At 45.4% G+C, this 12,028-nt stretch overlaps 1 protein-coding gene across 1 annotated transcript; it reads right to left on the minus strand.

Moving 5' to 3' along the window:
• Nucleotides 1–568: 568 nt before the first annotated feature.
• LOC119184102 (uncharacterized) lies at nucleotides 569–11,544 on the minus strand. Its single transcript, XM_075873379.1, has 2 exons — nucleotides 11,099–11,544; nucleotides 569–2,280 (listed from the first exon to the last, which is right to left on the minus strand). Exons 1-2 carry the CDS (start codon nucleotides 11,384–11,386, stop codon nucleotides 1,141–1,143), a joined length of 1,428 nt encoding a protein of 475 aa, XP_075729494.1. The 5' UTR covers nucleotides 11,387–11,544; the 3' UTR covers nucleotides 569–1,140.
• Between the last annotated feature and the right edge of the window lie 484 nt (nucleotides 11,545–12,028).

A 12,028-nucleotide genomic window follows, 5' to 3' on the forward strand; every position in this document is an offset into this window, starting at 1 on the left:
GGTTACAATCAATTTTTTTTCAGCCATTGTTTACAACCACAGAAAGTTACAACCAGTAGCGACGCTGAAACTATCGGTGAGCCCCTGTTAATCATTTCATACTTAATTAGGCAGTATACGTCACACGAGCAGATGTGATGAACGCATACTTGTTAGATCCAGTAATTATCTGACGGACTGCTGCTACAATACTATCATGATTTTCTAGTTAATCTAAACTTGAATTAAAGTATATTCATTATTATTGCGTTTACAAAAATTGGGTGACATGATACATACAGAGTCAGGAGGTCCCAAAGTACGACACTGTCAGGGGACCTCCTATAATTAGTGGCGTACATAAAAGGTAACAGCAGCAAAAAGTCAACAAGTTGAAAACCCAATCAACACAGAACAATCTAAACATAAATACTATAGTAGCAAGCTGTATATCTGCCATACTTCAAAAAAACTTTTACCCAAAGTAAGATTGCTCTGAAAACCTGGTAATATTCTTGTTGACAAGGACGTGGTGAAGAATACTATCTAATCATATTTCACGATAGATAAGACTGTATGTGATGAGGGATAATCTGTGATAAAACTCTTGAATCGGTAGAATGCGCAGCTGTTGATACATGGGCAAAGAATAGGAACAGAATGGGCTTTATGTCATCAGTTTGATCACCTATGATAGATTACTTGCAATGTTGACAATATTCCACAGAGCATTGCTGTCCAACAGGGACAATGACATGCGAAGGTCCCGCTAGCCAAACGTCGAAACTTCTAAACCTTGAATGAAGCATGCATACCACAAATACATGTAGGATTTGTATCACCTTGCCAAAGGGTGAATAAATAAACGCACATGCAAATATTGAACGTGCGGGCAAATTATTTCAATAATAGCAGGCCAAACTCGATCCACTAGCCCAGAATATGATGAACTTTCGGCACATTGTTTTCACAAACTATCCACAAACTTAATCTTTGCGAATTTTTGATTTGGTCACACTCATTCCTGAGCAGTGTACTATAAGATTACGCTCAATGCTGCCCCATCGTATGAGAATACGCTTTTGCACATGACGTTAATTAAACAAAATACACTGGAATGGCCGTACAAGTGAAGTGCTATTTGAGTTTCCTGTGAGCATTTTACTTATGTAGCATCCCGATAAAGAACAACTGCTTTCCGTTTGGCAAGGAAATGCTTTTGCTAAGTTCATCAAGTCTTACGCGTACTGTACAATGAAAGTGCGCAAGTGAGCCTTCATCATATTCACATTGACAAGGTTCAATAAAGGAATTGACCTGACAATCTTTTTGGGGTATGTCGCCCACTGCTACGTGTACAGAAGGCACCGAACATGAAGCACCCTCGAGCATTCTATAAAATTCAAAGTTGAGATAGAAAAAATATGCATCCCGTAAAACATCAACCTTAAAGTACGAATCTCTTGTGTGCAATACTGTTAGTTTCGAAAAGGTGCCGCTCCTTCCCAGCGACAACATATCCTTGTTAATATTTTCAATGCACAATGTATACCGAAGGCGGTAATGACATTCCCTCCATCCTTGTTTCACTCGAACTAAAAGATTTGACCATAAAATACATTTCACGTTCATATCGCCACAATCAGTGATGGCGTACTGAGGATAATCACTAGAGGAAGCTTTTCGCATATTCGCCAGGACCACTGGTGGCAGGTTGGTGAAGTAATCCACCCTGCGAGTTGTCGTCACCGCCATCTCAGAGTAGGAAGAAGACGATGTGTTGGATTCTACGGGCGTATTTCGCCGCGACGGCAGATCTTCCGACGTCGTCGAGGAAATCGTGGCCGCGGCTTGAACAATTTCTGCCTTTATGTTTCCCTCAGATACCCCAACCTCATGGACAATCTGCGCTACAGACGCACCCACTTCGCGAGTCATCTCGGCTAACCTGCGTTCCTGGTTCCTGACCTGCTCCGCGAGCTCGTTCATCTGGCTCTGAACCACAGGCAGAATGTGCTCCTGGTTAGCGTATTTGACAAGTGCCTTCAATTGTTCGAGTGTGGCACACACCTCCTGGAGCAGCAGCGCTGTGGATTCCGGTGACGGGTTCACTGTGCCCGCTGGAGGAACACTGGCACTGCATCCGGCTACGTAGTGTGACGGTAGGTCGCTGTGCAGTACTGCTTCTCCGCATCGAAGGCATTCCACGGGCTGAAATGCGCAGTCCTCCTCGAAATGTCCCAGCATGTCTTCCACTGCACCCTCAAACTGGCATCCGTGGGCTTCGTTCCAGCAGCGAACCTTTGCAACAGCACAAAAAAGAACACAATCTTTTCAGCAATACCATGCACGCAATATATTCGCAGAAAGTGTTAAGGAGGGTATTTAGTGATGTTTTGCCACGTTTTGTCCGAATGCTTGCAGACAATAAGACAACGAATTTCTGACAATGTGACCTCTCTGCCTTTCAATAAATTCTCAATCTGAGGAAATTGATTTTTTCTCTTTCTTTGAAACCGCTCCATCAGAGAATTCTGTTGAAGAAATTTAGAATTTTTTTAGATGGTTGCAAACTTCATAAGCGCAGGTCTTGCATCGCTGCAACTTTTTACGATCAGCTGCGATATATCGTTTTTACGGATAGTGAAGTTTTAGCCTTAGCCGAGGTTTGGCGATTCTTTGAGAATACACACAAACCTACGATGCCTTAAGCCTATAGTCGTGTGGCTTAACTGTAAAGGACAACCCCCTAAAAATGACCCAACTGCGAAAAAGCCTGTTAGGAAGCAGGGCGTGAATTAGCAATGCTGCCGGTTTACCGTCGATATCACCTCATCCAAACACAATCCAGGAGGGAAACCAGCACGTACAACAGTATCAATCACAATCTATCTAGAGGAAGAAGGGAAGATGTGCCATTTCCCGCTAAAGGAAAGCATGTGTAGAGTCGAAGCAGAGGGCGCTAACGTTTACACTAGCTGCGACGTCGACGCTGGCGCTCATCGCGGCGTCGCACAGGAGAGACACCAGGGGAGGCGCAAAGCGCGCAGTTATGCACTGGTGTTTCCCACTGGAACATGCCAATCGCTGCTAAGGGGCAATGAGAGACTGAAGACTCCGACTGGACACAGAGACCTGCAGTCTCTGTGTCCAGTTAACGCGCACGCTGCCGATTCTAATCGTTCAACAACACACAAAAAATCTCGCACCGGCGCTACCTCGGAGGTCAAAATCTAGTGCCTATATATAGTGGTTGCCCCGTGAACGGTCGTGCAGCGTGAGCAGTCGGTTTTTTCAGTCAAGAAACTCGCCAGGAGACGCTGCCTACCTCTGCACTGAGAGGCGAGAAAGAGAGCGTAAAAGAAGAGAGACGGGAGAACGCGCGCGCCAATAGCGGTGTAAAACGCCGCGGAGAGAAATGCCTAGAGTAAAGGGAGGAGCCATAGAGTTTCCTAAATATACACTAGAGGGAACTCTGGCGCTGGTGTCGGGGTAGTTCTTTACTGTTTGAGGCCAGGACGGGAGTACTGCGAACCAAGACATATCGGGCCAAATACGAAATGGTAGACACAGTATGCAGTGCGTGTGGAGAGGAAGAAGAAACTGCCGAACACTTGATAATGTTCTGTAAAGGGCTTCACCCTATAGTTCAGGATGATGGCGCAGAGTTTTTCAAAGCACTGGGGTTTAGGGACCGGGAGGGCAAAATAGACTTTAAGCGAGTAGACGTAACTAGAAGGAGGTTATCTGATTGGTGGCTAAAGGCAAGGCACGAGTGAAAATTAAACCCCTCACTGCAAAGTACGAATCCTCAAACTCACTCTTTAAAGAAAAAAATAAATCTAGTTTTTGGTTCATTAAGTACTACAGCTTAGTGGCGCTAGCCACCGCCCGATCTAAAGGGTACAGCCATATCCATCCATCCATCCATCCATCCTATGGGCGCTGCAACGCACAGCGTTTCGGCGAGCATGGGAATAACGGATAGTACACGCATTTGTCTTAACGTTCGTACTTATGGCTCCGTGTGTGTTGGTGTGGTTTGGAGCTGTGTTCTCACAAAACAAAAATCAGCAAATGTTTAGCAGTTGCGCTTCACCACACTAAAGAAATATCGAGTAAAAAGGGTGTCTTTTTGTCCCACAACAATAATCGTCATCAGGCTTGCGTGCGCTTCCTTTCTTGATAACTCGGCGCTGGCCACTTTTCTATCGAGAATGCAATGTAACCCTGGTAATGGGCAGCGTTGAATGTCAAACCAAAACAGCCAACGTGATACCAAAACACCATGCAAAAAACCAAATTACTGCTGACCACTTGCCATCAGAATCACAGTCAGTTCCGGGGTTAGATTAGCTCGAGCCCATAGAGTAGCTTCGTTTTTCGGTTGTGGTGTGCAAGCAGGTTTGCAATGGTTGGACCAATTTCTGACGTGTGGATGCACTTCACGTTTGGGGAGACCATTCGACAGAAACAGGGACTAGCTGTCTGTAAGCACTTCAACAGTAGTTATGCTTTCCCAATGCGACGTCTTAACATGAAGAGAGCTACAGATGAAGCCAGCGACACTGACTCAATGCTTTCGTAGTCCAAGTCATGACGAAATAGACATGCTGGGTTTCTTGTTCTATTTATCGAAACAATTCTAGGAAGCCACAGCCACTCAGAGAGATAAATGTGTTCGCGGTGATGTTTCAGGCCTGCCTTCCATCAGATAAATGTCGTATTCGTTTGTGAAAAGAAAAAGCATTTCATTTATGTTATTTACCTAATGAAAGGTGCTGCTTTTGTTACTTGGCAATAAACTATTGCCATACGCTAAAGAACAGTTGTTCTTTTCCTTTTTTTTCAGTTTTCCGCGAAAAAAACGTCAAAATAGTTTTTTCTATTGTTGAAAATTTCCAGAAGTGTCGCATATCTAAGCGTGAGTGAGAACTCCGACGCCACAAGGCACAGACCTCAGCAAAACATGCTTCGCATCTAAAATGAAAGGCAGGGAGGCCAACCAGACGCACGTCTGGTTACTAGACTAGAGTTACTCGTCTATACCAGTGTTTCGCTAACAGATTTCATGCTAAGTCAATTCACCACGCATTCAACGCTAAGTCGATATTGACTTTCATTGCATACGTCTCAATTGCATGCACTTAAGAAAGAGGGTAAAACAACGTCGAGCAGAATTTCGAGGAAGCAACTTATCCACTCATACGACCAGATATGTGCGCGGGGTTCTACTTCCGGGAGAGGCGGGGGTGGGGGCTGTGAGGTTTTATCGCAGCGACCCCCTCCCTTGAATGACCATGGGACTGACTTTTTTCCAACGTGCCTTTTTTTGTTACTAAGGGGGACAGCCATGCCTTCCTGTCCCCCATCCTCTCTCTCTTGCGCTCACCTATGCATATGACTCACCATCCAATAAAATATTAGTGTTGAAAAGCTAGTTTTGAAGACATTCTGCTGTTTGCGACTGGTTAGAAGTGAAAACGTAGCCCATGAATGCAAATAAATATGCAAATAAATGAAATAACTAAGAACTTTGGTTCTAGCAAGATTCAATCCCTGGCCGGCTACGCGGTTAGCAAATGTTCTAATGTAGAACGCGCCATCGCTTGAAGCCGCTTCGAAAAAAACACTGTATCAACATCTGGTAGTGTTAGGAGGTGCCCTAAAGGAGTTACTGCTGCGCGACGGAAGCGTGTAATGGTGCCAGGCGGCAAAGCATGTGAATAAGGGTTGCGGATCGGGCAGCTCCGTTCCAATTATATTCCGGAGAATAAAAGCTTGCACAAATTCGATCATTTCAATTCCTCGGAATGAAACAAAATGTAATTCCTGAACGTAAGAAAGAGACCGTGAAAGTTTTGTCCGGTTCAGAAAGAACGCCCAATAATTCCGATAACAGATACATTAAAGCATGCTGCGACCCTTGAAAATATTTTTTTTGAAATCTAACTTTACTTCATTCTTTTTAAGAGTCTACACACATTCGAAGTTCTGATGCAGCAAAAACTGCATTTATATATGCATGGCTCTGTTTGCCAGTTGTGCTAGTGTTGACAACTAATGGTAGGCCTCCCTGAAACCGAAACCAATACTTTGAGAAAAGAAAACCTACAATTTAATCAGTAAAAACAAACTTAAATTTGTGCATCGGTTCACTGGATGGATTTCAATTAGTTTGTGGTGAATTATACTAATGCCGAAAAGGATTAAGCAATGTTAATTGCGACCATTCAATAAAATCGCGCAAATTCCAACGTATGGGTACACAAAGTGACAGTGTTGACACGCCCCAGACATGTCATATTACCATTTTGAAAGCATCTTTTTCGACTATTCATTGTGCTTGACCGTTCTCCGATAATATAAGATATCGCCAAGCTGCTTGTTAAACGAAGGCAGAAACGCAAATTGTCATAAATTGGTGTGCCTGCGACCCAATTTCGCACTGGGTAACCGAACAATACAGGCACAGGCGAGGTTTTTCTACAAAACCATCCTGAACAAAGAGAAGGCAGTGCATGCTGAACTCTGCTGAGGCGAAATATTTTCTCACAAATATGTTCAGTGGAATGCTTTGACAACGTGTCCTTATAGAAATAATAATGAAGGCGCACACTTTTTTGGAGGGTGGAGGGGGACTATAGCATTGTATTTGCCAATTTATGAACGGATAAATGTATGTGGAGAAATATGCTATACGTAGAAAAATATATACGGAGCAATCTACTTAGGGCAGGTATTAACCGCGGAGCCGAACCACGAGATTAAAGTAACTAGAAGAATAAGAATGGGGTGGAGCACATTTGGCAAGCACTCTCCAATTATGACAAGTAGATTGCTACTATCCCTCAAGAGGAAGGTATATAACAGCTGTATCCTACCGGTACTCAGCTACGAAGCAGAAACCTGGAGACTTACAAAGAGGGTTCAGCGTAAATTGAGGACGACGCAGCGAGCAATGGAAAGAAAATTGGTAGGTGTAATGTTAAGAGACAAGAAAACAGCAGAGTGGATCAGGGACAAACGGGGGTTAAGGATAATAGTTGAAATCAAGACGAGCAAATCGACATGGGCCGGGCATGTAGCGCGTAGACAGGACAATCGCTGGTCATTAAGGGTAACTAACTGGATTCCCAGAGAAGGCAAGAGTGTTAGGGGGACACAGAAGGTTAGGCGGGCAGACGAGATTAAGAAGTTTGCGAGTATAAATTGGCAGCAGCAAGCACAGGACCGAGTTAACTGGCGGGACTTGGGAAAGGCCTTTGTTCTACAGTGGACGTGAGTCAGGCTTATGATGATGATACGGAGAAAAATACGTCACCAAGCTCGAGCAGTAGCAGGTGGGTAACACACTTTGCGCAGTTGCGGGCACAGGCGCCAGCTTCTCTAAGTAGGGGCGAGAGCACTGCAAACACCTTTTTGTATATTCTTGTATTTTTCATCTGTATCCTACAAAACTGTTATGAAAGCCTGTCTACATTTGGAGCAGAAGCCCTTAGTTTGGCTTTTAGCCTTTTGCCTCTGCTCTATTTTCCGTACTGGCACAGAAAACAAACAAAATAAGACCAACAAAAACACACAAAAACGTACAAAACAAAACAAACAAAGAAACAAATGGGGGGGGGGGGGTATGAGGTGAAACGGTGCGCAAGCTGGTATCCGAAAGCTCGCAGTGAAGACAAGCATAGCGCCAGCGTCAGTACTTATGACAAATTAGCGAAGCGCTTTTCCGAATATGCGACCGGATCGCCGACAATGACAGAAGCAAGCATAAAGAAATGAAAAGTGGGGAGACAGCCGGTGGCTGTGGCGCCGCCAAGGGAAAAAAATAAGACGTAAGGGGTGTACGCCACTGCAGTACTTTCACAAGATGAATACCAACGGCTGAGAAGTGCGATTGCTTGAAAGAGTGGAGACAAACTTGACTGCAACACAGTAAATATAATGACAAAAGTGTCCTTATAAATGCATGTGTCATGCTTGTAATCTGCCAAGGCTATTAATAGTACTGCTTTATTGTTAAAATTGAGGAACTTACTAATGTATAAAGGTTTAAAAACAGTGGGCAGAAAAAGCGTGCTGTATGTTCAGAAAAACAAAAATACCGAAATTTACTTTCATTCTATTCCATGTGAAATGTTAATTCCATTCTCATTCCAATCCTCAACACCCCGTCACGGTGCTCTTGTTGTGGGACGCTAAACCCCACATATCAATTAATAAATTAATCAATCGATCCAATGCTCCAAGCTTTGTCTTAATTCTATTCCCATTTGGGGTCACCAGTGGCAACTCTGCAACAGTGATCGGAATCGTAGAGCGCCCAGACATATAATATTTAGCAACAAAAGCATCAACAAAAAAAATCAGCTCCATAACTTAACGTGTTGCCTCAAGGAAGCGTAGTGTGCTCTGTTGATGCGCAAGAATAATTCTTGCGCAGTGGGCAGTTCGCAACTAATTGTTGTACACATTAGAGCAGACAGTTTCTCATAAATACGCGAGAGGAAACTCTGGCGCTAGTGTTTATGGGAGCTGCAACACACAACGTGGCAGCGTGCATGGGAATGATGGGTAGTGCACGTACTTGCCTAGTGTACGTACTTTAAGCTCCGTTTAGCTTCGCTTGACTTGGACTTGCTTTGTCACGAAACAAAAATCCACAAATGTTTCACAAATAATTAGGCTCACCTCTTCAAATCGGCTCACAAATTTCGCAACCATTCATTCTTTCATTAGAAACAATACGAAAACAATGATCAAGGCCACAAGCATGTTCGAAACCCGCAATCACGAAGATTAGGCAAATCTATGTAGTGCACATCATTCCCATGGTCGCTGAACGGTCGTTGTGCCAGAGTGCCCTCTAGTTAATTTTAGAAAACTATGCATTCAAGGACAGTTTGAAATGGTCAATGCTGTACGCACAGATCTCCATTCGGCAGAGGCTGAATTGATTGATTTGATTGATATGCGAGGTTTAACGTCCCAAAACCACCATACGATTATAAGAGACGCCGTAGTGGAGGGCTCCGGAAATTTCGACGACCTGGGGTTGTTTAACGTGTACCCAAATCCGAGCACACGGGCCTACAGCATGTTCGCCTCCATCTAAAATGCAGCCGCCGCAGCCGGAGGCGGCCGAGTTGAGGCATCTAGCGAGAACCGAGGGCAGGCTACGAGTAAGAAGTCCATGCGCTTATGCCATCGCGTTTTACACTTGAAGGGAAACTTGAAGGGAAGGAAAGCGTGAAAATTAAACAGCTGAAATGACTTATTCGGTCTATAAGGAAAAACTCGTACTCGTAGCCATTCAACAAGAATGATTATTACAATGTTTTACAGTTTAAAGATACAAGTTGGCAGAGCCATAGACGGCAGTAGCAGAGGCGGTTCTCTTCCAACTACAACGGACTTGATTAATTAGGACAAGAGTTGCACGCCTGACCAAAAGCGAACGTTCGGCCTTGTCAAAATGAGTGACGTAGTGATGCGAAAAATCGCAATCACGTGATGACCCCATATGACGTCACCTGAGGGTGATTTTTTTTTTCACCACTTTGCCACTCGTCTATGATGATAATGTCTAAGATGACATCAGTGATTTTTGCGAACGTGACGTCACAACATCGAAGGTGCGCCCATAACCGAGGGTACCGGAAGAGCCGCACGATATTGCATTGTTTCTCATCTTACAGGCTGTGTAAAGAGTTCAGTGCAAAAAGCTTTCGAAAGAGTGGGTTACAATCAACAAGCTTCGAAGAAAAAGAAAATTGTTTGTGCTTTCGAGTAGACTTAGAACGTGGAACTGTTGAAGAATTTGTCGGTCGCATCACTGTTGTACTCCAAGGAAAATAAGAAAAACAAAACTTCGGGTTAATTGTTACCCCATTATCACAAGTCAACAAAAGCAGTCAATTAGAACATGCGACTCACGACAACATCAGCTTTGCGTTATTCTAGTCACCATGCAAACTATCAGGTATCACTACCTCTATTGTTATTCCCGTATACTTGTAACTTCTGAGAGCAGAAGCCACCCAGATGAATCTGTTAGACAATTGCCCCGTGGAACTTAACTACATTCGGACTTCATTCCGCGGAGGGATAGAAAGGGGAGAGACACAAGAACTTCTTGCAACTCGAGATCTTTCTCAACTGTGCCTCAGAACATGCAACAGCTTCAAGTCGGTGAAATGCTGTGCGCCGCGTGTGCTGTTTTATCGGCAAAATCTGGCCTCGTCATATGGTGACATTTGTGGCTGGAGGGGCTAGCTGTGCCGGTCATTGAAGTAGTGTTCCACGACGACCACTTGTATAAGGTGCTCTAGCGCGTCTGTCTCGCGCTACTAACTGCCAGGTTTAAAAGTGTACAGTGAGAAAACGTAATTTAGTTCCCAGCTACGGCTTTAACAGATGTTTTCGAAGGCTATCAACAACACCCCCCCCCCCCCATACTCCCTCCCGAACAAATGTCTGGCTACGGGCCTGGTTGGTGATGCGGGAAAAAAATGACATGAAAAGAGAAGGGACAAAACGAAATGGAGTGTGTTGTCTTTTCTCTTGCGCCGTGTCGAACTTTACCACGACGCGAAACAACAAGCCCAACTACGAACCCTCAACCAGCCTTACGGGTTTCACAGTACAACCTGGCCATTCTTACGCCATTAAGCCCACGCATCCTAATACGGAGCTAGAAACGCGAACAGCGCAATACGAGAAGTGTGTTGCCTTCGCACGTGTTGTCTGTGATTCCAGCGCAGCTAAATTCACTATAGAATCGTGATTGAGACTGGCAAAGCACAATTGAGTCTATATTTGCAGGAACAGTGAGCGCTGCTTGCCAGCCACGGCTTCCAAACACTGAACTCACGTGACAAGCTATGCGAAGTCGGGAGAGCAGCCGGCATTCCATTACAAATTCTTACAACGTTCCGCCAGCACCGCCGAGTATTGCACACTGAACGTGCGTCTCAGTGGGTCAGGAACTGCCCCTATTCATCACCCTCACCACTAGCGCTGCGAGTACCACGCTTAATCACCGAACCCTTTGCTCACAGTTGTATGTAACGCGAGTTAACTGCTCCGAAGAAGGATGCGGTAACCACTTACTCACCTTCATGACTGCCGCTTTCCTGGCAGGCAAGTCGTAAGTGACGCACTCCGCTCCGTCGAAGGGCTCTTGGTCCAAGGGGCACCGCCCACTGGCACCTTGGCAGCTGGCCGCATGGCACGGTTGGCACAGAGCGTGCGAGCATGGCAACAGCACAGTCCGCTTCGGAATCATGCGGCAGAGAGCGCACACGCGTGAGCTGGGAACCTCGTCGACGAACTTCGTCGCTCTCCAGTTGACGCCTGCGACGGCGTGGTCGCGAAAACGATGCACCTTTCCGCTGTCCGGCATGGCGGAGTGTCCGACAATCTTCACGCTCGAATACAAGACTCGCGCAAGTGCGCCCTAGTTATTACCACCGAATCTTATCTCTGGTGCAGTATCAAGCAGTTTGGCTGACGTACAGGAATAGAACAACGCCTTCTTGGCTTTATCAATGCCAGCCGGATGTGCCCGATCCAGTTGTTCCCCACCCTGTCCTCCAGCCCTTTCCTGCGCTCTCCCATCATCTAGCCTTCACACGTTCTTTGCGCTTCGGGGGGGGGGGGGGGGAGCCCTTTATGCAGTGCCTCATGACGGTAGTTATATGAAGTAATTTTTTGTTCAACATTCCACAAATCCCTGGGATGGCGTTTTGCGATCCTCGTGCTCACTATATTGGTGGTCACGCAGGCTCTGTGAAAGATATGGTCTCGTGAGTTAGCGTATTGCCATTCGGGGTGCTAAGCGAGCAACCAATGGGGAAGCGTCACTGAAACGCATCTACATGCGCTGCTCAGTGAACCGGCGACGGCATTGCTTCGAGCCACAGAGCAGCAGCAAGAAGAAAGCAATCTTACAGACGTACGTTAATGGAGTGGAAAACATGTCTATAGGTGACCAGTAAAAGAGCGAGAGATTGTGGGATGCACCGTCTGCTACCGGCTTCCGGTT

This window comes from Rhipicephalus microplus, chromosome 9 (genome assembly GCF_043290135.1).
Source record: "Rhipicephalus microplus isolate Deutch F79 chromosome 9, USDA_Rmic, whole genome shotgun sequence".
In the NCBI taxonomy this organism is placed as follows: domain Eukaryota; kingdom Metazoa; phylum Arthropoda; class Arachnida; order Ixodida; family Ixodidae; genus Rhipicephalus; species Rhipicephalus microplus.

Excerpts from the sequence above, each read along its gene's own strand:
- LOC119184102 (XM_075873379.1), bottom strand. The coding sequence starts at position 11,386 with ATGCCGGACAGCGGAAAGGTGCATCGTTTTCGCGACCACGCCGTCGCA. Across the intron at positions 2,281-11,098 it reads GGAAAGCGGCAGTCATGAAG|GTTCGCTGCTGGAACGAAGC; the intron begins GTGAGTAAGTGG and ends GCTGTTGCAAAG.